Source organism: Nycticebus coucang, chromosome 22, assembly GCF_027406575.1.
Source record: "Nycticebus coucang isolate mNycCou1 chromosome 22, mNycCou1.pri, whole genome shotgun sequence".
NCBI lineage: Eukaryota > Metazoa > Chordata > Mammalia > Primates > Lorisidae > Nycticebus > Nycticebus coucang.
In genome coordinates, this window is record NC_069801.1 from 859,733 (window position 1) to 885,393 (window position 25,661).

General features: G+C 48.6%; 1 protein-coding gene across 1 annotated transcript in view; it reads right to left on the reverse strand.

Annotated features, from left to right (window-relative positions):
* Positions 1 to 25,661, reverse strand: part of CFAP74 (cilia and flagella associated protein 74) — a 69,789-nt gene that overhangs the window by 37,464 nt on the left and 6,664 nt on the right. Inside the window, exons 2-11 of the mRNA XM_053577137.1 lie at positions 12,985 to 13,070; positions 11,600 to 11,684; positions 11,306 to 11,449; positions 10,282 to 10,380; positions 9,519 to 9,623; positions 4,366 to 4,539; positions 3,674 to 3,784; positions 3,232 to 3,334; positions 2,598 to 2,755; positions 1,572 to 1,773 (exon numbers count right to left, since the gene is read on the reverse strand). Coding sequence (XP_053433112.1) covers positions 1,572 to 1,773; positions 2,598 to 2,755; positions 3,232 to 3,334; positions 3,674 to 3,784; positions 4,366 to 4,539; positions 9,519 to 9,623; positions 10,282 to 10,380; positions 11,306 to 11,449; positions 11,600 to 11,684; positions 12,985 to 13,051 — 1,248 coding nt within the window. The 5' untranslated portion in view covers positions 13,052 to 13,070. The remainder of the gene's footprint in view (positions 1 to 1,571; positions 1,774 to 2,597; positions 2,756 to 3,231; positions 3,335 to 3,673; positions 3,785 to 4,365; positions 4,540 to 9,518; positions 9,624 to 10,281; positions 10,381 to 11,305; positions 11,450 to 11,599; positions 11,685 to 12,984; positions 13,071 to 25,661) is intronic.

Sequence of the window (25,661 nt, forward strand, 5' to 3'; positions counted from 1 at the left end):
TGCAAACAATGTAACCTAATTAATTTGTACTCACATTAATCTGAAATTTAAAAGAAAAGTCATTTTACCATAAGGACATTTGCACTTGAATGTTTATAGCAGGCCAATTTACAACTGCAAAGATGTGGGAACAGTCCAAGTGCCCTTAGACACACGAATGGATTAAAAAACTATGGTATGAAAAAAAAAAAAAAAAAAAACTATGGTATGGGCGGCGCCTGTGGCTCAGTGAGTAGGGTGCCGGCCCCATATGCCCAGGGTGATGGGTTCAAACCTAGCCCCGGCCAAACTGCAACAACAACAACAACAAAAAATAGCCGGGCATTGTGGCGGGCGCCTGTAGTCCCAGCTGCTCAGGAGGCTGAGGCAAGAGAATCGTGTAAGTCCAAGAGTTAGAGGTTGCTGTGAGCCGTGTGACACCACGGCACTCTACCCAAGGGCAGTACAGTGAGACTCTATCTCTACAAAAAAAACAAAAAAGAAAAAAAACAACAACAACTATGGTATGTGTACACCATGGAATGCTTTTCAGCCATAAAGAAACAATAGATTTTGTATCCTTCGTCACAACTTGGATGGATCTGGAGGATTTTCCTAAGTCCTGATCTCCTGCCTCTGGAGCTTCTGATGCTCCTCGAAGGCCCTGCACAGAGACGCCTTCAGGCAGGCAGGCAGGCAGGCAGGGACTGCTTGCACTTGGGTGGGGACATCCTGGTTCTGGGGTGGCCCCATGTGGGGCAGACAGAGAGCCCAGGAGGATGGGGATCCCAGATGTAGGCCCCACCCTGCTTGGCAGCACCGTCTCACAGTAGGACTAGGCCCCATGGGCTGCTTTGTGCTCATATCCCATTCACAGGAATGGACAACAGGCATCGCCTGTGCTTAATACCAAGTGGAAACTTGTAGATTAACAACACCCTCACAGGAGAGAGAAACTCAATACAAAAGGGGATGGCAGGCTCCTTCCCAGCAGGAACAGGTGTGGGTGCAGGGCACACCTCCCAGTGTGGGACACAGCTACAACTTGGACTTGACAAATGCAAACAGTGTAACCCAATTGGATGTGTCCTCATATTAATCGGGAAGAAAAAGAGAAACACAGAAACTCGCCATTGCTGGAATCAGCTCATTAAGCTGGCTGCTATCACAACTGGAAGATTCTTTAACTCTACAGCAATACTGCATATTTTTGGTTTCTTGTACTATTAGAGATTATTATGCCTCATAAAATTAATAAATTTGAATCAGATTCTTTACACATGAAACAGGAAGACTTACAGTGGGATGGTGGCCTCTCCCTCAGTGTGGCGGCCCAGCCCTGTGTCTAGGGACAGGCATGAGGCCTCCCAATGTCCGAGGAGGCAGCTTAGGGTGACCAGGTGCTAGCGGGAGCCCAGGGCAAGGCTGTGGGCACTTGCGTGTGGAGACCCCGAGCTGTGTGGCCTGCTGCCCCTGGGCACAGAGAGCCCAGTGGCACTGCTCTGTGGGTAGCTGTGGCTCCGAGGGTGCCCGAGGCCCTTCATGTCAGTAGTCCAGGTAGGGGGTTCCACACGGGAGGCAGCTCTGCTCACCTGGAGGAAAGAGGCAGCTGGGGCTACGGCCTTGCCCTCGAAGATGTCAGAGATGTAGCACCAGGTCTTGTCCCTCAGGGTCTGGAGGGCTGCGGTGGTGCTGGGGGGACGCTGCTTCTTGCGGCTTTCTTCCTCAGCCTCCTCCTTCAAGATGCGGCTGACAATCTCCTGCCTCCGGAGCTTCTGCTGCTCCTCAAAGGCCCTGTGCAGAGATGCCTTCAGCCAGGCAGGGCTGGCCTGCACTTGGGTGGGGACATCCTGGTTCTGGGGTGGCCCCATGTGGGGCAGACAGAGAGCCCAGGAGGATGGGGATCCCAGATGTAGGTCCCACCCTGGCTGGCAGCACCATCTCACAGTAGGACTGGGCCCCATGGGCTGCTTTGTGCTCACATCCCCAGGCTGGCAGCTGGGGCACAAACCACAACAGCGGCAGAGCTGTCCCTTGCTGGGTACCTCTTCTGAGACAGGCCTGGCTGGGCTGAGGGACGTGTAGGTGTGGGGAACTGTCCTAGGACTCCCGCCAAGGGCTGCAAACAGGCAGCCCAGAGCTCTGATTATGACTTGGGGGGAGAAGGCTGCCCCTAGCCAGAGGCCAGGTCAGGGTGTGGGGGAAGCAGGCCACTCCTCAGGTGAAGGCAGAGGATGGTGATGTGGAAGTTGCTGGCACATCAGGTACATGGCTGGGACAGCCAGAAGTGGTCGTTACAAACCTTGGCCTTGAGAGGCAGGCAAGGGATGGGAATGGGGGTCTGGCGCAGACACCTCGGCCTCTGGAGAGCCCTGGTCCTGGCTACTTTCTGGGGGCACCCAGAGCTGCAAACCAAGACTCCAGGCAGCATAGGGTGCAGCCTGTAGACATTCTCAGGCTCCCTGGGGGAACTTGGTGTGGCTCAGATGCTCTTTTGGCTCAGTTCCCTGCTGGGAGCTGCAACCCTGCGGTTCTCCTGAGTTTCCGGCCCACCCTGAGAGTGGCTGTGCTGAGGCAGGGCAAGCCCCCCAACTCCCCAACACCTGCCGCCCCCTCACCTCGTCTGGGCCTCTAGCTCCTGATGCCGGCGCTGATGGAGAAGGTGCCTGAAGGCATCCCCACCCTGGGCCAGAACCACCTCCTTCTCCACCTGGGCCCTCTGCTCTGCCAGCTGTCCCTTGGCCCGGCTCCATGCTTGGAACTTCCGCAGCGTTTCCTTGGAAATAGAAAGCAGAGGTGATGGCATCAGCACACTGTGTGTGCCCAGCAAGCACACGGCTTTCCTTCAGACAGGCATCACCAAGTCAGTGCTGACACTTGGGGACCCCATGGGAAGTGGTTTTCAGGTGTCTGGTCCCTCTCCACATGCAGGTCACATCACCTGGGGCAGCTCCACCAACCTATACATCCCCCTCACCCTCCCCGAGCTCCCACAGGCCCAGTGGCCTTCTATGCTTATGGGCTCCATCCTCTGCCCAACTCTTCTCTCCACTTTCCCAGGCCAAGTGCCCAACCCTGGCCCTGTTTGTGACCCCCTGGAGCCCTGTTCCCCTGCCCCTCAGCAGCATGTCCCTGCTCTTACCACAAGAACAGGGCCCAAGGGCAAGAAATCCCCACAGATGCTCAGGGAGCCTCCAGGGAGCCACTAAGTGGGCAGTGGGCCCAGGACAGGGCCAGGCTGCCCGCGCTTACCCGGTTGGCGGTGATGCTGTTCTTCAGTGCCAGCACAGCCTCCATGCGCCTCCTCAGGTGCTCTTGGGCCTCCGCCTCCTCCTCCTCCTCTTGCTGTCGAACTCTGCAGGGGGAAGCATTTTTAACCAGGGACAGCCAGGGGCTGAGAGGTGATGGTAAAACTACAAGAGTTTTGGGTGTTGGCATTTCCACCTGGTGGGTACTGCAAGAGGACAGCTCAAAAGGGAAAAGCACCATGAAGGCCAAACTACAAGAGCATGCTGCTGGAAACGTCACAACTCACATCCTCTTCTGAAAATAAACAGCAACCCAGGACTAAAATACAGATTACTTGGGTTTTGACAATATGACAATGATGACAAAATAGAGGAATTTCAAAACAAAAGCAAAGGACCTACATTCTTGGGTTTCTCCTCAAGGAGATTCTGGAGAGAAAAGCTACCTTCCCAGGGAGGCCTTCAGGAATGCCATGGCGATCTTGCGATTCTTCTGGGCGTCTTCCACCAGTTTCTGGTGCCTAAGTCCATGCTCCTTCTGCATGTGCAGGGACCTCCTGCCATGAGATGGGTTAGTGAGGACAGAGCCAGCCTCACTCATTTCCAGGGCTACTGCCCTTTGGGTCTGTCTCCGCTGGCTCCCTTGGGGGCCGGGCATGAAGGGCATAGCTAGACCAGGCACTGTGGGCAGCTCGGACATCAAGCCAAAGCCACCAAAGGCCAGGCTTCATCCCGCCTGGGATGGAAGCTGGGACCAGAGCCCGCAGTGTCCACAGCTGGGGCCAGGACCCCTCAGGAAGCATTGGAGAAAGCTGGCAATGAGGGGTGGGGTGGGGTGGGGAGGACCTGGCTCATGGCTTGGGAGCCGCAGAGTGAGATGGGAAGGAGCTGGGTGCCAGTGGGGAGATGCTCTCAGATGGGGGTGGGGGACTGGCCTGTAGCCTGGGGAATATGCAGGGGCTGCCTGGGATGTGGGGGGACTGGATCTGGACACTTAGGGCCCAGAGAGCAGCTGGGGAGGGTGTGGAGCCCAGGGCACAGCCTGGCTGGGGAGGGAAGTATGAGGGGGAACTTGGGAAAGGCCCCAGAGAAAGCTGTGGGCAGGATGGCTGGCTGGAGCTGGCCCTCCTGGGCTTACCGCACCCGCAGCAGCTGGGTCCTCTCTGCCTTCCCCACAGCCTCCTTCTCCCAGCTGAGCTGCCGCACTGCACGCTCCTGCAGGTGCTGCCTGGAGGCCTGCACCTGCTTTGCATCTGACTTCCGGAAGTCCTCCAGCTGCCCCTGCTCAAGCTCGATGTGCCACATGGCGTTCCTTGAAAAATAAGAGGCCTCTGGTTTATGGTGGCAACAGGGGCTGCATGTCCATCTTGGGGCCTGGGGAGGGTCCGGGCACTGAACTCAGACAAGCACTCCAGGTGGACAGTGGATACCACCGACAGATCATTTCCCCTTGAATGCTGCCCCTTGGCCAAAGCTGCCCAGAGGCAGACCCGGCCTGGCTGCTGCCACCCTTCAGGAAATCACCAGCTCAGTCTGGGACAGGGCCTAAGCTCCCTATACACACGTGGGCATTACCGTGCCCAAGCACTGGGTCAGCTGGCCATGTGGGCCCTGCCTCACTTGAGGCAGACATTCAGGAAGAAATGGTGGGACTGGCTTCTGCTGGGCGAGAAGGTCACTGCTGCTAATTAACCAACCCAAGACCACCCCTCAGTGTACACATGTGGTTGGGGAGGGGCTCGGCAGCATGATGACAGGCAGCCCCATCCCAGCTACATCTGCCTTTTTACTGGTGACTAGAGACCTGCCCAATTTGGCCTTGACCGTGAGGGTATGCGGGGTCCTGGTGGCCTGCATGTACACAGTGCCCGCGGGGTCTGTGGTAAGCACACTCAGTGAGCCAAGAATGTCCCTTGGTTCCTGTTCACTAAAGTTTTTGTAATAAACCATAAACCTGCCTCCATGCAATCCCTGAGCAGTGGCTGCTGCACCCTGGCCCTCCTCAGTCCTCCTGGCATGGAGACGTTGTCTGGCCCTTATGTTTCAGTGGCTTATGTTGGGCTTGTTTTGGGTTCCCAGGGCATAATCCCAGCTGGGCACCAGCGTGTGTTTCTGCGTGAGTGTCTGGTACGTGGCTGCGTTTCCACTTTATCTGCAAGGCAGGCCTTGTTGCCTTGGCTGGAATGCATTGGCGTTGTCACAGCTCACAGCAGCCCCAGTCTCTTGAGTAGCTGAACTACAGGTGCCACTATGCCTGGCTGGTTTTGATTTTTACATTTTATATAGGACTTTTCTACTTATTTCCTGAGATTGGGTTCTACTTTTCTTGTCTTATACTGTCCTCTTCGTTGTTTTTTTTTTTTTTTTTTTTTGAGACAGTCTCATTCGGTCTCCCTGGATAGAGTGCCATGGGGTGAGCTCACAGCAACCTCAAACTCCTGGGTTCAAGTGATCCTCTTGCCTCAACCTCCCAAATAGCTGGAACTATAGGCACCATAGCACCCAGCTAGTTTTTCTATCTTTAGTAGAGATAGGGTCTCATTCTTGCTCAGGCTGGTCTTGAACTCCTAAGCTCAGGCAATCCACCTACCTCAACTTCCCAGATATTAGGATTACAAGCGTGAGCCACCAGGCCAGACCTGTCCTCCTGGTTTTGGCATTAATCTTATGCCACCTCATTTAAAAACCTGGCATACTATACACTACATTCTCTGTTGGGGTGATTTTAGATGAATGACTATTACAGAAGGGATTTTCTGTAATTGGCAGAGCTCGCTGACGTCTCTGACACGCAGTGCTTCCATCTCTTCCTGAGTCAGTCTTGGATGATTTTAGGTAACTGACTGCTCTGCAGTGCCTGTGGTCACCTGGACCTTCCGTGATTGGCAGTGTCCGCTGATGTCCTTCACACGCAGTGTTTCCATCTACTCTTGATCCAGTCTGACCCAGGGCCTGCCCATGTGCGAGGCCATCTGTTTGTCCTGAGACCCTTCAGTCTGGGGGACCGTGCGTCCACCCATCCACTCTCAGTCATATGGGTGAGGCAGTTGCTCCTCCCTGTTCTGTGATGCCTCGAGTGGCTAAATGACCATGTGATTTAACAGCTTGCAAGGTCCCTTGTGTGAAGGCAGGACGCCGTCTCAGTCTGTTGCTGCTGCTATAGCAAAATGCCAGACACAGGATCATTTATAAACAACAGAAATTTAATTTTCATAGTTCTGGAGGCTGGGAAGTTCTGATCAAGATCCCAGCAGATTCCATGTCTGGCGAAGGCTGCTCCTCGTAGATGGTGCCTTTGCAGTGTCCTCACAGGGTGGGGACAGAAGGTTGGAAAGGGATGACCCTGCTGCCCCTGGCCCTTTATAGGGCACTGATCCTACCCATGAGGGCAGAGCCCTCACCTCTTCACACCGTCACTAGTGCATGGGGGGGACACTAACACCCAGGCCATTGCAGAGGCCATAGGAAAACAACGGAACTCTAGGGCAGGAGTGAGCTCTTCTGAGTAGATTTGGACAGGTCTATGTACCTTGAACCCCAATCTATTGGCAGTGGAAACAGCTTGGCCCTGAGCTGCCTGGAGGCCCACACCACCTTCCCCCTCCCGTAGATGCCAGCAGGCTCGGGGGCCACAAAGTCTGAGCTGAGAGGCCTGAGCCCAGCCCCATGTGCTGACACCATGTGCTGGCCAGCTCACCTCACACTGAGTGGCTCCAGTTGGCTGGGGGAGCCTGGACTCAGGAGAGACCCACAAAGCAGACAGTGGGGCCAGACATTCCCTGGTAACACGCAGGAGGAGGAATCTGAGTATCTGGAGAGACCACACACTGGAAAAGTTCCACCATGCCTCGGGCACACCCCTGAGGCCATGGTGAGACTTCCTGGGTCCTGCCCAAGCACTTTGGTGAGCTCAGTGATGTGGGCTCTGAGGGGAACTGGGCTGGTCTATGTGGGCAGCAGGCCGTGGAGACAGGAAGGGCCAGGAGGTCCCTGGAACTAGAAGAAGCCCTGGCCTCCGGAAGGAACGCAGCCCTGCCACACCTCATCTGTGGCCCAAGGGGCCCAGTTCTGGCCGCTAGGCTACAGGACTGTGTTGAGCCAGCAGGTTTGTGGTGATAGAAAATGGCCACTGTCAGAGAAGGCACCCAGCAGGTGTCATGCGGCTGACCAGGCACCTGGAGCCTCCTCTTGCCTGCTCTGAGCTTGAGTGTAGGAGCAGAGCGGTTGTGTGACCATGACCTCGAGGCTCAGCTAGGCAGAGTCTTCACTCATCTTGAGCACTGATAGATCTGAGTGCTCAGAAGAGACAGTGGCACATAGCAGACGCTCACTGACTTGAGCGGAGGGGTGGGTGAACAAGGAATGGGTCTAAACCACCAAGCCACAGATTCAGGCCCCAAGAGCTCTCTACTGCCCATTGGACCAGCACACATTGGGCCCTGGCTCAGGGCCTGAAGGACAGGCATCCACGCTCCTGCTGTGGGGATCTTAGGCCTCCCTGGGAGTTTCCCCAACTTGCTGACATGTGAGCTCAGCTGAAATGGACTCCCAGGGCAATGCAGGCCCCAACAGGAGGGCCTGCAGAACTGCAGGGAAGAGAATTTCAGGAGTGTGTCCAGCCTTCACACCTTAGAGGGGAGACAGCAGAGGGACACACCTGTAGACACTCTCAGGCAGCAGAGGGACACACCTATAGACACCGCTCAGCTGTGGGTCAGGGGTTTGGTGGGAGCTGTCTGGAGGTTGGTGGCCTGCCTTAGGGGAGCCATGAACTGTGGGCACCACCCAGCTACTGGCATATCTAGGGGCAGGGCAGGGAATAAGGGGAGCCCAGGACAGCTTGTGTGGCAGAGGTGCTCAAGGGTGACAGGGACATGCACATAGGACCAAGAGCCAGCCCGGAGGACAGCTTGGATCACCAGAGCCAATGATGACAGGTTATAACCCACGATGTGAACAGAAACTGTACTGTACACTAATAAAGAAAGAAAGAAAGAAACAAGGAGAAGAGAAAGCTCCTTGTGGTAGGAGGCTAAGACAGAGAAATGATAGGACTGGAAATCACCCTGGGACTGTCAGGGCAGTAATTAATTGGATGAGCAGCATCAGTGCTGCTGATGCCATAGGGAAAGGGACAAACGACAGGGTTCAGAGCCAGGGCCACTCTGCGTAGGAAGCTCAATTTTTTTATGAGGTTGTTTGATTTTTACTTGCTGATTTACCTGATTTCTTTGAGACAGAGTCTCACTTTCTTGCCCCAGGTAGACTGCTGTGACATCATAGCTTATAGCAACCCGAAAGTCTTAAGTTCAAGGAATCCTCTGCCTTAGCCTTGGTGGTGGGACTACAGGCGCCCACCACCAAACTCTGCTATTTTTTTTGTGTGTATGTTTTTTTTTTTGTTTGTTTGTTTGTTTTTTGAGACAGTCTCAAGCTGTCACCCTGGGTGGAGTGCTGAATCTCCAACTTGGGCTCATGCAATCCTCTTACCTCAGTTTTTCTCTTTTCAGTAGAGACAGGGTCTTGCTCTGGCTCAGGCTGGTCTCGAATTCCTGAGCTCAAGTGATCCACCCACCTTGGCCTACTTGAGTTCTTTATAGACTTTGGGTGTCAGCCCTTTATTGAATACATAGCGTGCAAATGTTTCCTCCCATCCTGTAGGTCATCTGTTCATTCTCAGACCAATGTTCAGAACAGAAAACCCAGATATGGAGCCATCCTTACATTGGCGTAGGCTGTTTGACAAGGCGGACAGTGATGCATGCTGGGGGAAGAACCCTTGTTTAGTAAATGGTGCTGGGAAAACTGGACAGCCACATGCAGAGACTGAAACAGGATGCACACCCTAACCAGTCATAAAAGTTAGTTCATGATGGATGACAGACAACCCTGAGGTGCGAAACTGTAAGGATTCTAGGAGAAAATGTTGAAAAAACCCATATGGACATCGGTTTTACCGATGGTAAAAGAATTTACCAAGAAGACCCCAAAGACAATCACAGCAACAACAAAAATTAACAACTAGAACCTGATTAAATTAAAAAGCTTCATCATATCAAAGACACAATCAACGGGAGCGTCGACTTTACAGTTCCCGAGAACGCAGTGAATATGGAGAAACTGAACATGTCAGAAGTGTGACATCTTCTTGCCCTTTCAAGTCTTCCATCTGATAAGTTACCTTTGGGTTTTAAGCAGCTTGACATTAAGTGCAAAATACTCCAGACGCGGCCCTCACACTAGGACCCATCACCTGGCCCACACCCAGCAGCTCCTGCTGCCCTGACTCACTCATTCTCTGCCAGCATGGCCATGATCTTCGTCTGCAAGTCTCTTTCGTTCTCCAGCTCTGTGCACAGACGTCTGGATGCTGCCTGGAGACGGCCGATGGCTGCCCTGCAGCACAGTGAAGGGACAGGGCAGGCGGGTCAGGCCTCAGCTTGAGATGGGCCCCATGGCCACCTGGTGCCTGTCCTGACCTGCCCACTCTCAGCAGGGAGACACTCGAAAGTCATGTGCCCACTTCTGCTGGGCAGTCAGGGCCCAGGTGGCGTGGAGGGTGGGGGTGGAGGAGCAGACAGGTGGCTGGTCTATGAGAACAGCTGTACCAGAAGCTCATGCCCACATCCTCTGGGGCCCTTCTCAGGGCTGAGTGGAACTCAGCCAGGCCCTGCATCCCCTGAAGGTGCAGTGGGGCTCCCTGGGTCTGCAGTGCAGAGCCAGGCCTTTCCAGCATCCACTAAGTGGCTCCTGGGTCTGCCCTCCTGCCCCCCTCACCCTGCTGCTGGGGGCTAAAGCAGTCCTAGGCGTTCTTCACGGCCTGCTGGCCCAGCCTTTTTGGCTTCATGGCCACTTGGCCATGTGGTCCTGCTGGTGCTGTGGCCACCCGACAGTGGGGCTGTTCTGGGCTCTGTGTGCTGCCTGCCCTGCCCTGCCCGCATGTGAAAGGGGCCTGACACCCCTGGGGAGTGAGCAAGCCCGTGGCACTGCCCTGGCCATGTGTGGGCACCACCCGCCTGATGGCCTGCTCAACTCCAGGTACAGGGCCACCTACACATTGTTGGCCGCGCTTTCCGCAGCAATCTCGGCCGCCAAGCTCTCCTGCTGTGTGCGGAGAAGTTCCATCCTCTGGCGACAGGCACGCAGCTCCTCTCTAGATCATGGACGTGAGAATCTGGATAACGGTTCCCTGAAAGTCCAACCCCTCAAGGGGCAGTGGGACCCGGTGGGCAGGGTCAGGCCTCTAGCTCTCCACTTGCCCTGGCTGGGTCACCGCAACAAAATCAAGGGACATGAGCAGGGTCCTGTCCCCTTTCTCTGAAATCCCTGCTACAGGGGACCAGCTGTGTGGTCTCCACCCAACAGTGGTGTGTACTCAGGAGCTAAGGACACTGCAGAGCTGCAGAAATCCTGGAGTTGGAGCACTAGTGTGAAGGGCACCAGTGAGGGGGTAGGGGGTGAGTTAGGGCAGAGCCCCCCACAGTGACCTGAAACACCCACCAGGCCGTCTGGGGCCACCTTCAGGGGGTGTGGGCCTGCACGGAACCCTGGTTTCAGCACAAGCTCTTGTGGGATGACTCTGCCCAAGGAACAACAGAGTAAAACCCTGTCCAGAGCTCCCCAGCCCTCTGGAGACAAGGGGCATGGCATGGGGAGGTGCTGGCCTGGGGGTGATGAACGTGCTTGCTTTCCTGGGGGAAGGAGTGGTGTGGAGGTTACACAGAAGGATGACACTGAAATATTTAGGAGTAAAGCATCACATCTACAATATGCTTTCAAGTAATTTAGCACCCCACCCCCACCCCAGCCCACACCTAAAGTACAAATACATTCAAAGGCAAGAAGTCACTTCCCCGACGTGGCACAGAGTGACTCTGAGTGCTGGTGTTTGGGTGGCATCCACACTGTTTGGAAGGGGCTGAGAGCACCCTGGCATCAGCTACTGGGGAGTGTCGCTGAGTTTTCCCTCCACAGAAAACTGGCAGGACCCTCTTTGAAGGGTCTCGGGGAGATAGGTGCAGGACCACCCCTGCCTCCTGATGCGTCACAGACAGCCCAGGCCCTCACACTGTGCTCACCTCGTTTTCTGAATGAAAAGATCTTTCTCTTCGTGCATCTTATCCAGACAGCTCAAGGTCTTCCTCAGGTGAAACGTCTGAGTTCTATCTTCCACAGCTATCTTCTTCGTTTTGTCAGCATCAATATTTTTTTGCTTCATTGAACTTAAAAAAAAAAAAAGAAAGGACACCAGCTGCCATGCACACCATCCACAGTATGCAGAGCCCAGTCCTTGGGCGAGAGCTCTGGGTGCAGCACCCCAGGAGCTGGGGGCGGGGTGTGGGGAAACGAAGCTGCCCTCCCCAGTGGGTTACCAGTAGGACTTGGGGCGAGCACCATTCTCAGCTTCCTGAGGGAGAGATGCAGCCTCAAACCCTGGATCCTCTAATTCATCTCTCTCTAGAAGTCAAAGCAAGAGTTAAAAAAAAAAAAAAAAGCAGATTAAACATTCAAGTGTGAAGTTTTAGGATGGGCAGTGATAGGAATAGGGTCTTAGGATGATGGTGCTTAACACTTAGTCAAGGGACCTCCGAGTCAGGGGCCTGTAAGGTCAAAACTACTTTCATAACAATACTAACACAGGGTTTGTTTCTCTCTCTCATCATGTGTGATATCACAACAGACTAACACAGGTGGAAAATCCAACCATCTTCCATTAAACCACTCTGTCTCCTCTAATAGCTTCACTACTGCTGCTTTAAATGAATAAATAGATAATAATACTGAAAGGTAAACAGACGTGAACCAAAGCCTCTGGTTCTGCAGGAGCTCTGGAGGACATGAAGAGCTCTCACACAAAGCAGCCTGAGGGCCATTGTCGAGAAAACCTCTGCAGGATTCCAGCAAAACAGAGCAAGTCAAACTGTTGGGTTTATCTTCACTCCTTCATCAACTTTCAGTTAAAATGACTGAAAAGGCATAAATTGACACTCACCAAGAGAGCAGTGAGGGGGCAGAGGCTGGGCAGTGTTATAAGGAAGCTTGGACAAAGGCAGCTGACTGCACACAGAACCAGAGGGGAGGTGTTTCCACATTGGAACGGCCTTGGGCCCAGCACGAGAACCAAATCAAGGCACGTCTCAGAAAAATTTCAGATCATCAGAGGTTTTTTTTTAATCTAAAAGCTTCCACAAAAAGAAAACAAAAATAGGTTGCATTCAAAGGATTGGGATAAAAATGGCATCAGATTTCTCAATAGTGATGCTGGAAATTAGACTATGGTCTGCCACTTTTGAGATTCTCAACCATAAATTTTTCTTTCAACTAAAGATGATAATATATAATGTCCCTCTTTGAGACAAAATGTGAGTTTAAGAGACTTAAGTCTCGGGCGGCGCCTGTGGCTCAGTGAGTAGGGCGCCGGCCCCATATGCCGAGGGTGGCGGGTTCAAACCCAGCCCCCGGCCAAACTGCAACCAAAAAATAGCCAGGCGTTGTGGCGGGCGCCTGTAGTCCCAGCTGCTCCGGAGGCTGAGGCAAGAGAATCGCGTAAGCCCAAGAGTTAGAGGTTGCTGTGAGCCGTGTGACGCCACAGCACTCTACCCCAGGGCGGTACAGTGAGACTCTGTCTCTACAAAAAAAAAAAAAAAAAAAGAGACTTAAGTCTCCCTGAAATAAAGGAAATTAAAGGGAATGTATGAAGCATGTAATTTGTTTTCTTGTTGCTAAAACTTGAGCTATGTGAAAGAACCTTTATTACCATCTTCCAAAAGGGGGACGCTGTCCAAAAGCTCATCCTCAGGGAACAGGCTATTATCTTCTTCCATACTGGGAGACAGAAATTAGCTACAAAAAAAATATTATCAGAAAATATAGATCAACAAGATCAGAGATTTAAAATAAAAAACAAAAACTAAAAAAAATTAGGCTGGGCACGGTGGCTAACGCCTATAATCCTAGCACTTTGGGAGGCCAAGGTGGGTGGATTGCCTTTGCTCACTAGTTTGAGACCAGCCTGAGCAAGAGAGAGACTCCCATTCTAAAACTAGCAGGGTGTTGTTAGTCCCAGCTACTTGGGAGGGTGAGGTAAGAGAATCACTTGAGCCCAAGTGTTTAAGACTGCTGTGAGCTGTGATGCCACAGCATTCTACCCCAGGTGACAAAGTGAGACTCTGTTTCAAAAAAACAAACAAAAGACTTAAAAAATTGGATTTTGTAAGAATTAGCCACTTCTCTTTCTCTCTCTTTTTTTGAGGCAGTGACTCACTTTGTTGCCCTCAGTAGAGTGCTGTGGCGTCATAGCTCACAGCAGTCTCAAACTCTTGGGCTCGAGTGAGTCTCCTGCCTCAGCCTCCTAAGTAGCTGGGACTACAGGCACCTGCCACAACACCTGGCTATTTTTTGAAATGAGGTTTCATTCTGGCTCAGGCTGGTCTCAAACCTGTGGGCTCAGGCAATCCACCCACCTCAGCCTCCCAAGTGCTGGGATTATAGGTGTGAGCCACCATGCCCAGCCAATTTCTCTTAAAAAAAGACATTAAGAAAATGAACAGGTAAGTCACAGACTAGGGACAAATATTTGCACACATAGATCTGACAAAGGTCTTATATCAAAAGCTCCTAAATACCAGTAATACAAAGTCCAAACTCCAGTTTTAACAGGTCAAAAGACTTAGAACAGCCACAACAAAAGAAGATACAGCCAACAAGCCTGTGAAGCTGTGCAGTGCTAAAATTAAAACCGTTCTAAGATACTACTCTACATAGCAGGGATACCCAAAATCAAAACACTGATCACGTCCAGTGCTGCCAAGGGCGTGGATGAGCTGCATGCTGGTGGGAGTGTAGCATCCTTCTCTGGGACTCTGCTGGGCACTTTCTTTTTTTTTTTTTTTTGTAGAGACAGAGTTTCACTTTATTGCCCTCAGTAGAGTGCCGTGGCATCTCACAGCTCACAGCAACCTCCAACTCCTGGGCTTAGGCGATTCTCCTGCCTCAGCCTCCCGAGTAACTGAGACTACAGGCGCCCGCCACAACGCCCAGCTATTTTTTTGTTGCAGTTTGGCCGGGGCTGGGTTCGAACCCGCCACCCTCGGCATATGGGGCCAGTGCCCTGCTCACTGAGTCACAGGCGCCACCCGCTGGGCACTTTCTTATCAACTGCATACTTACCATATGACCAAGCAACCCTTCTCTGAGGTATCCACCCAAGAGGAACAAAAATATTTCTACCAGAAAAAACTCATACAGCATGTTTATAGCAGTCTTATCCACACATATTCATAAGCAGGAGAGGGATTAACGAACTGTGCACCTGTGTGCAGTGGGGCCACCCTCAGGAGTAAGGAGGACCAGACACTGATGGGCGCAACAGGCAGCGAGTTTCAGGGGCACTTTGTCAAGTCTGGGAAGCCAGCCACAGGAGCACATGTGCAATCCAAATACAGGCAGGACTAACTGATGGGGATAGAGACCACGGAGATTTCTGGGTAGGAGAGGGGGAGTGGGGTGGGGCAAAAAGGGCTGTAGGCAGCTTGCGGGGTGGAGGTGCTGTGCCTTGCTTTGGGTGGTAGCTACACAGGTGTATCCAATTCAAACTGAATTTAAAATTCATCCAACTGAACACTTAAGATCTTTATATTTTATTGAATGCTAATTTATCTCAACAGAACTCATGCGCAGAGCCAAGGTTCAAAAACAATTCTTAAAGAATTTCAGGGGGCGGCGCCTGTGGCTCAGTCGGTTAAGACGCCGGCCCCGTATACCGAGGGTGGCAGGTTCAAACCCTGCCCTGGCCAAACTGCAACCTAAAAATAGCCGGGCGTTGTGGCGGGGGCCTGTAGTCCCAGCTACTCAGGAGGCTGAGGCAAGAGAATCGCTTAAGCCCAGGAGTTGGAGGTTGCTGTGAGCTGTGTGAGGCCACAGCACTCTACCGAGGGCCATAAAGTGAGACTCTGTCTCTACAAAAAAAAAAAAAAAAAAAAAAAAAGAATTTCAGAATATTCATTACTATTTGGTTATTATCTTGGGAATGTTAGGAGTTGCCTGTGTGGAACTCTTGGCACAGAGGCTTAAGTGTCCATATGTTAAAATTAAAGACTTTCTTTTTTTTGAGACCGAGTCTTACTATGTCACCCTTGGTAGAGTGCTATGGAGTCACAGCTCACAGCAACCTTAAACTCTTGGGCTCAAGTGATTCTCTTGCCTCAGCCTCCTGAGCAGCTGGGACTACAGGTACCTGCCACAATGCCCAGCTATTTTTCGGCTGCGGTTGTCGTTGTTTGGCAGGCCCAGGCCGGGTTCGAACCCACCAGCTCTGGTGTATGTGGCTGGCGCCCTAGCTGCTGAGCTACAGGCGCTGAGCCAAGACTTTCACTTAAGAAATACTGTTAAAGACTTAAGTTCTTTAGCACCTTGATTTTTCTTGTGAAAATTAACGTCTGACTTCCATTTATTTTCTATTTTAAATATGTGGTAACTTTTAAATGTCTATTAATCACATTACGCTTGCACCTTAATTAACACACAAAAGAGCTGATGTTAAAAGCCTATAAGTCAAGATACATATTAAAAAATATACACTTTATACTGGGAATGTACAGTGTTTCACATTAAAATAATAAGCCCAAGGGAAACCCACATAAATGTTGACACTGTGTATGAGATGCTAAAACTACAGAGGACCATGCTTTCCATTGCTTAATTTAGCAGTTGTCTCAGAACACAGGCAGGCAGTCCCAGGTTATGGATCAGATATGTTCCTGAGAACATCCTTAGGTCTAATTTGTATGTGTGGAAGTTAAGTTGGGCTTTCTCACCTGAAGGGCACTGGGTGCCTGACTGTTTTGAATAACTGGGATTAAGCCGGAAGATGCATGCCGTGTGTTCCTAAGTAGTCACCATTAATGTTTATTTGGAGCTACTGTGGTTCTGGCTGCTCTATAATGTCCCAAAACTTTCCACCTGGGGGAAAAGCAGCTTCCTATGCTAGCTCGCCTGCCCCGAGAGCTGAGTGAAGGTGGACGTCCTGGTGCCTGCTCCCTGGCCACCAGAAGTTGAATAAAGGGTGTGTCACAGCAGCCTTCAGTTTGTCTGAATCCAGTGGTAACCTTTCGGCCTCAAGCACTGGCACTCCAGTATGAAACTTGGCTCCCTGAAGAACACTGCACGTAATAATAACAATACTGTAACGGTTCATGTGGTAATAACAGCACAGTGTAATACCGTAACACTAATACTCCCATACTGCAGTAATAAGTTACCAAAGCTAATGGCCAGGCATGGTGGCTCACACCTGTAAGCCTTGTACCCTGGGAGGCCGAGGCGGGTGGACTGCCTGAGCTCATGAGTTCAAGACCAGCCTGAGCCAGAGCGAGACCTTGTCTCTAAAAAAAATGGCCGGGTGTTGTGGTGGGTGCCTGTAGTCCCAGCTACTTGGAAGGCTGAGGCAAGAGAATGGTTTAAGCCCAAGAGTTTGAGGTTGCTGTGAGCTGTGATGCCACGGCACTCTACCCAGGGGGACAAAGTGAGAATCTGTCTCAAAACAAACAAAAAAACATAAGTTACTGAAGCTATTGTGCTTTAATTCAAACAGAACATAAAAACTCATACACGAAGTTTAGATGGGAGATAGAAGGACGTTCAAAAACAATATTAACTCACTTCATAGTGTGTGGACACTAGGCTCCTGGGAAGGTCATGCCTATTTCAATCTTCTCAGGACATCGAGTGAAGCCTTTGTACTTCGACAGTTAGTCCACCATGCTGCTTAGTGGTAAATGACGCTCTCACTGGGCACTGCCGCTCATGTGTTCATCATTCTTTGTCCATCACAGCTGCCCTGGCAGGTGAGGGCTGAAGCCTAACCTTTCCCCGTGAGAGGCACCTGGCCTTTCTCTGAACTCCTAATTATTCCTACTTTTCTTTTCCATTGTAATCACCTTTCTATTTGCTGCAGGCTCACCTGGGTTTGTAGTGGATTTTTGCTTGAGAGGCATGTTCATAGGGTAAACACAGACTCACAAAATCTCATAAAAAAAACTGAGGGGAACATGAGCTATGGTGAGCAACCGTATAAACAACCAGACAGGAGCTACCCAATGGTGCACCAAGGTACCACGTAAGCCATGCCGGTTTGTTTGTGCACATGGAAGAAACTAGTTCTGAAATTATTAATTTAATTATAAGTTATCCTTATGGGGTCAGGAATAAAAGGAGAGGTGAAAACCTACCTAATGGCTACAGTGAACATTATCTGGGTAACAGGCACACGCACAGCCATGACTCAAGCAGTGTAAAAGCAATCTATGTAGCCACAAACATTTGTACCCCCTTATTATTTTGAAATAAAAATAAAATAAATTCTTATGGAGAGCCTTGGGAGCCTATTTGTAAGTACAGGATACTGTAATTCAGGTCCTATAATCCAGGGACTGCCTGTAATTCACTCAAAAATATTTTCGGCTCGGTGCCTCTAGCTCAAGAGGCTAAGGCACCAGCCACATACACCAGAGCTGGAGGGTTCAAATCCAGCTCAGGCCTGCCAAACAATAATGACCACTACAACCAAAACAAAAATAGTCGGGCATTGTGGTGGGTGCCTGTGGTCCCAGCTACTTGGGAGGCTGAGGCAAGAGAATTGCTTAAGCCCAGGAGTTGGAGGTTGCTGTGAGCTGTGATGCCAGGGCACTCTACCGGGGCGACAGCTTGAGGTTCTGTCTCAAAAAAAAAAAAATTTTTTTTTCAATGCCTAACAACCTTTCTTGGATACATTATTAATAAACCAATGCTAGTAATTTATTTCCTAAAAGGCTTACAAAGAAACAATTGTGTGTTAAACAGGCAGAAAGTTGAGGTGCCCTATAAGATGATAACCATCTTCCCACTTTCGAGGACTGATGAACCTGTCAGTTTCTGAATGGTGGGGCTCTCAGAAAATGTACAAAGAGGTCAGACCTGTCTTGCTATGTGCCTGTGAAGCCACGTGACCGTCACAGCAGCATTTCGTGGACAGCCCAGTGGATGACAGCCTATAAAAGTTGGGATATCAGCATTGTGCACACCCAGGCCCATGTGCAACCGTCGCATCACTCCACAAGCTTTGTATGTCAGCTAAGATGGCAAGCCCACACTGGCACTTGCTCTGGTCCCTCCTGAATCCTCACTAGGAACAGTGGAAAGATTGTTGTTGTTGTTATACGAATCTACAAGGACAAGGCGAAGGGGGAAAAGAAATAGTAGGGACGAATCAGGCTGAGAGGAGGAGGATGGGGCACCACTTGAGAGAGGCTGGGCACAGTCCCCATGCCACAACCTGTAAATGTCCCTGACATGGGGAAAAGGAGCAAGACCTGAGAGGTTCGTCAAAGCACGTTTAAGAAGTTAGAAGTTCCGGGCGGCGCCTGTGGCTCAGTCGGTAAGGCGCCGGCCCCATATACCAAGGGTGATGAGTTCAAACCCGGCCCCGGCCAAACTACAACCAAAAAATAGCCGGGCGTTGTGGCGGGCGCCTGTAGTCCCAGCTACTCGGGAGGCTGAGGCAAGAGAATCGCTTAAGCCCAGGAGTTGGAGGTTGCTGTGAGCTGTGTGAGGCCACGGCACTCTACCGAGGGCCATAAAGTGAGACCCTGTCTCTACAAAAAAAAAAACAAACAAACAAAAAAAAAAGAAGTTAGAAGTTCCAATGTTTTGGGTTTTTTTATTACTTTTTATTAAATCATAAATTTGTACATTGATGCATGTATGGGGTTAAGGGTACTGCTTTGATATACAATGTGAAATGCTCACATTGAACTAAGTAACACATCCATCACAATTATACTCATTTCTTATTTATTTATTTATTTATATTTTTTTTGTAGAGACAGAGTCTCACTGTACCGCCCTCGGTAGAGTGCCGTGGCGTCACACAGCTCACAGCAACCTCCAACTCCTGGGCTTAGGCGATTCTCCTGCCTCAGCCTCCCGAGTAGCTGGGACTACAGGCGCCTGCCACAACGCCCGGCTATTTTTTTGTTGCAGTTTGTCCGGGGCTGGGTTTGAACCTGCCACCCTTGGTATATGGGGCCGGCGCCCTGCTCACTGAGCCACAGGCACCGCCCTATACTCATTTCTTAATAGTTTTGAAATGTACCATTGCATCATGCACATTAGGTGAGTTCCCCCCAAATACCCTCCCTTTTCCCATATCCCCCTCCCGTCCCCTCTCTCTCCTCTTCTACTTTCTGGACTATAGATATGTTTTGACATTCGTATGAATGTGTAGGTGATTGTATATTGATTTCATAGTAGTATTGAGTACATTGGATACTTTTTCCTTCCATTCTTTAGATACTTTACTAAGAATATGTTCCAGCTCCATCCAGGTAAACATAAAAAATGTGAAGTCTCCATCTTTTTTTATGGCTGCATAATATTTCATGGTGTACATACACCACAATTTGTTAATCTATTCATGGGTTGATGGGCACTTGGGCTGTTTCCATATCTTGGCTATGAATTGGGTAGCAATAAACATTCTGGTGCAAATATCTTTGTTGTAAAATAATTTTTGATCATCTGGGTGTATACCTAGTAGAGGAATTGCAGGATCTAACAGTAGGTCTACTTTTAGTTCCTTGAGTGTTCTCCAAACTTCTTTCCAAAAGGTCGTATTAGCATGCATTCCCACCAGCAGTGTAGAAGTGTCCCCTTCTCTCTGCCTCCACGCCAACATCTGTAGTTTTGGGATTTTGTGATGTGGAGTTAGTTAATCTTACTGGAGTTAGATGATATCTGAAAGTGGTTTTGATTTGCATTTCTCTGATGATTAAGGATGATGGGCATTTTTTCATGTGTTTGTAGGCCATGCGCCTGTCTTCATCAGAGAAGTTTCTGTTCAAGTGTCTTGTCCACATAGAAATGGGGTTATTTATTCTTTTCTTATTGATTAGTTTGAGTTCTCTGTAGATTCTAGTTATCAGAGCTTTGTCAAGAGCATAACCTGTAAAAATCTTCTCCTATTCTGAAGGTTGTCTGTTTGCTTTACTGACTGTGCTCTTGGCTATGCAAAAGCTTTTTAGTCTGATCAGATCCCAGTATTGTTTGGTGTTGCTTTAATTGCCAGGGGGTTCCTCTCATAAAATATTCTCTCAGGCCAATTTCTTCAAGTGTTTTCCCTGTACTCTCTTCTAGTATTTTTATAGTTTCATGTTTTAAGTTTAAATAGTTTATCCAGTGAGAATCAATTTTCGTTAATGGTGAAAGGTGTGGTTCCAGTTTCAGTCTTCTACAAGTCGCCAGCCAGTTCACTCAGCACCATTTGTTAAATAGGGAGTCTTTCTCCCACTGAATATTTTTGATAGGCTTGTCGAAGATCAAATGATGATAAGTAGCTGGGTTCGGGCGGCACCTGTGGCTCAAGGAGTAGGGCACTGGTCCCATATGCCGGAGGTGGCGGGTTCAAACCCACCCCCGGCCAAAAACCACACACACACACACAAAGTAGCTGGGTTCATCTCTTGGTTCTCTATTCTGTTCCATAAATCTATTGCTCTGTTTTTGTGCCAGTACCATGCTGTTTTGATCACTGTGGATTTTCAGTATAGCCTGAAGTCTGGTAACATGATACCTCCTGATTTGTTCTTATTTCTGAGTAATGTATTTGCTATTTGAGGTTTTTTCTGATTCCATATAAAATAAAGTACCATTTTTTCAAGTTCTTTAGAGTATGACAATGGTCTAAGAACATGGGGAAGAGGGAGAGGGAAGGGAGGAAGGGGGTAAGGATGGATGGAGGTAGGGTAATTGGTGGGACCACACCTACAGTGCATCTTACAAGGGTACATGTGAAACTTAGTAAATGTAGAATATAAATGTCTTAACACAATAACTAAGAAAATGCCAGGAAGGCTATGTTAACCAGTGTGATGAAAATATGTCAAATGGTCTATAAAACCAGTGTATGGTGCCCCATGATCACATTAATGTACACAGCTATGATTTAATAATAATAAAAAAAGTATGACAATGGTGTTTTTTTTTTTTTTGTAGAGACAGAGTCTCACTTTATCACCCTTGATAGAGTGCCATGGCATCACACAGCTCACAGCAACCTCCAACTCCTGGGCTTAAGCGATTCTCTTGCCTCAGCCTCCTGAGTAGCTGGGACTACAGGCGCCCGCCACAACGCCCAGCTATTTTTTGGTTTGCAGTTCAGCCGGGGCCGGGTTTGAACCTGCCACCCTCGGTATATGGGGCCGGCGCCCTACCGACTGAGCCACAGGCACCGCCCGACAATGGTGTTTTTTTTTTTTTTTGTAGAGACAGAGTCTCACTGTACCGCCCTCGGGTAGAGTGCCGTGGCGTCACACGGCTCACAGCAACCTCTAACTCTTGGGCTTGCGCGATTCTGTTGCCTCAGCCTCCCAAGCAGCTGGGACTGCAGGCGCCCGCCACAACGCCCGGCTATTTTTTTTTTGTTGCAGTTTGGCCGGGGCTGGGTTTGTACCCGCCACCCTCGGCATATGGGGCCGGCGCCCTACTCACCGAGCCACAGGCGCCGCCGGACAATGGTGTTTTAATAGGGATTGCATTAAATCTGTAGATTGCTTTGGGTAGTATGGACATTTTAACAATGTTGATTCGTCCCAGCCAAGAGCCTGGTATGTTTTTCCATTTGTTAACATCTTCAGCTTTTTCTTTTCTCAGTTTCATAGTTCTCTTTGTAGAGATCTTTCATGTCCTTGTTAGGTAAATTCCCAGATATTTCATCTTCTTTGGCACTATTGTAAAAGGAATAAGTCCTTGACTATATTTTCAGCTTGACTATTGTTGGCAAGTATTGATTTTGTATCCTGAGACACTGCTGTATTCCTTGATCACTTTTAAGAGTTTTGAAGTTGAGTCCCTGGGATTTTCTAGGTATAGGATCATTTCATCCACAAAGAGTGAGAGTTTGATCTCGTCTGACCCTATTTGGATACCCTTGATTGCCTTCTCTTGCCTGATTGTGATGGCTAAGACTCCCATTACTATGTTGAATAGCAGTGGAGACAGTGGGCATCCTTGCCTCGTTCCTGATCTGAGTGGAAATGTTTTCAATTTTATACCATTCAATATGATATTGGCTGTGGCTTTGCTGTAAATGGCCTCTATCAGTTTAAGAAATGTCCCTTCTGGGCGGCACCTGTGGCTCAGCGGGTAGGGCACCAGCCCCATATGCTGAGGGTGGCGGGTTCAAACCTGGCCCCGGCCAAACTGCAACAAAAGAATAGCCGGGCGTTGTGGCGGGCGCCTGTAGTCCCAGCTGCTGGGGAGGCTGAGGCAAGAGAATCGCGTAAGCCCAAGAGCTGGAGGTTGCTGTGAGCTGTGTGACTCCACGACACTCTACTCGAGGGCGGTACAGTGAGACTCTGTCTCTACAAAAAAAAAAAAAAGAAAGAAAGAAATGTCCCTTCTATGCCTATTTTCTTTCTTTCTTTCTTTTTGTAGAGACAGAGTCTCACTTTATTGCCCTTGGTAGAGTGCTGTGACATCACAGCTCACAGCAACCTCCAGCTCCTGGGCTTAGGCGATTCTCTTGCCTCAGCCTCCCCAGTAGCTGGGACCACAGGCGCCTGCCACAATGCCCAGCTATTTTTTGTTGCAGTTTGGCCGGGGCCGGGTTTGAACCACCACCCTCGGTATATGGGGTCGGTGCCCTACTCACTGAGCCACAGATGCCGCCCCTATGCCTATTTTCTTAAAAGTGTTCTGATCATGAAAGGATGCTGGATATTATCAAAGGCTTTTTCTGTGTCAATTGAGAGAATCATATGGTCTTTGTTTTTTATTTTATTGATGTCATGTATTATATTTATAGATTTGCTATGTTAAACCAACCCTGTAACAAAACCAACTTGATCATGGTGTATAATTTTTTTGATGTGTTGTTGAATTCTGTTTGCTAAGATCTTATTGAATATTTTTGTATCAATATTCATTAATGATATTGGCCTATAATTTTCTTTCCTTGTTGGATCCTTTCCTGATTTGGGGATCAGGGTGATATTTGCTTCACAGAATGTGTTGGGAAGTAGTCCTTCTTTTTCTATGCTTTGGAAAATGTTGTATAATATAGGTACTAGTTCCTCTTGAAAGGTTTGATAGAATTTGGATGTGAAGCCATCTGGTCCCCGACTTTTCTTTTTTGAGCGATTTCATATTGTTGATGCTATTTCTGTGATTGATATAGGTCTATTCAAGATTTCTAATTATTTCTGGTTAAGTCTAGGAAGGTGGCATGAGTTTACTTTGGTGTCCATTTCCTTCAGATTTTCATATTTCTTGGAATAGAGATTTTTGTAGTAATTTTCATTGAGGATTTTTTTTTTTTTTTGCAGTTTTTGGCCGGGGCTAGGCTTAAACCTGCCACCTTCAGCATATGGGGCCGGCGCCCTACTCCTTTGAGCCACATCCTCATTGAGGATTTTTTTAATATCTGAAGTATCTGTTGTTATTTATCCTTGTTTCTGATAAATATTAGAGATTTTACTTTTCTATTTCTGGTTAGGTTGGCCAAAGGTTTATCAATTTTGTTAATCTTTTCAAAAAACCTACTTTTTGTTTCGTTAAAATTCTGAATGATTCTTTTGTTTTCAATTTCATTTAATTCAGCCCTAATTTTGGTTATTTCTTTTCTTCTGCTGGGCTTGGGGTTGCAATGTTCTTCTTTTTCTAGTTGCTTGAGATGATCCATTAAGTTGTTGGCTTCCTTTCTTTCTGTTTCCTTAATGAAGTCTTCCAATGCTATAAATTTCCTTTTTGGGACTGCCTTGCAGTATCCCACAGATTTTGATAATTTGTGTCTTCTTTATCATTTTGTTCCAAAAATTTGGTGATTTCCTTCTTAATCTTGTCTTTGACCCAGGTATCATTCGGCCTAAAATTATTTAGTTTCCATGACTTTGTTTGAGTATGAAGATTCCTGTTGCTGTTGAGTTTAAATTTGCTGAGGTTAGACTTCTGTCCTAGGATATGATCTATTTTGGAGGATGACCCGTGGGCTGATGAGAAGAATGTATATTCAGTTTTATTAGGGTGAAATGTTCTGTAGAGCTCTGTAAAGTCCATTCGTTCTAGGGTCAGGTTTAAGTCTAATATTTCTTTGTTCACTTTCTTCTTGTAAAATCTATCCAAAACTGTCAAAGGGGTGTTAAACTCTCCAACTATTATAAGTGCGATATTATAAGATATTATAAGATATTGATATTATAAGAAATATAATTATTACTGATATTATAAGGTATCAAGTTGTTCATATCCATTAGGGTCTACTTTATGAATTGAGGAGCATTCTGGTAGGGTGCATAAATGTTAATTATTGAAATCTCTTCATGTTGGGTGTTTCCCTTGACAAATACGTAGTAACCTTCCTTACCTTTCTTTATCTTTGTTGGTTTAAAGCCAATTATATCTGCTACTAAAATTGCAACCCCTGATTTTTTCTGGTTTCCATTTGCCTGTATTATACAATTCCATCCCTTCACCCTGAGTCTATTTTATCCTTTAAGGTAAGGTGAGATTCTGGTATACATCAGATATCTGGTCTGAGTTTATGTATCCAGTCAGCCAGCCTGTGCCTCTTTAGAAGACAATTTAAACCATTCACATTAATTGAGAGAATTGATAAGCCTGGTTGTGTTTTGGGTGTCATGATTTTTGGATGTCCAGTGGACATTTTTTTTTGCAGTTTTTGGCTATAGCCGGGTTTGAACCCACCACCTCTGGTATATGGGGCTGGCACTCTACTCCTTTGAGCCACGGGCGCCGCCCTGTCCAGTGGACATTTTTAATCCTTTCACCACTGTGGAAGTTGGGTTTGGTTCAAAAATTTCTGGGTGAGTTTACTTTAGAGCAGGGGTCCTCAAACTGCGGCCCATGGGCCACACGCAACAGTGTGATTGTATTTGTTCCCGTTTTGTTTTTTTACTTCAAAATAAGATAGGTGCAGTATGCATAGGAATTTGTTCATAGTTGGTTTTTTTTAAAACTATAGTCCGGTCCTCCAACGGTCTGAGGGACAGTGAATTGGCCCCCTGTTTAAAAAGTTTGAGGACCCCTGCTTTAGAGGGTGAGCATTGCACTGTGTCATTGTGCAGGATGGATCTGAGAATATCCTGGAGAGTTGATTTCATTATGGCAAATTTGTTCAACATGTCTATATCATTAAAGTATTTGATTTCTCCATCACAAATGAAACTCAGTTTAGCTGGATACAGGATCCTGGGCTGGAAGTTGTTTTGTTTTAGGAGGTTGAAGGTCAGTGACCATCTTATTCTGGCTTGAAACATTTCAGCTGAGAGATCTGTAGTCATTCTGATACTTCTCCCTTTATAGGTGATGCTATTCTTATGTCTGGCTGCTTGCAGAATTTTCTCCTTCATCTTAACTTTGCCAAAGTTAATCACAACGTGTCTA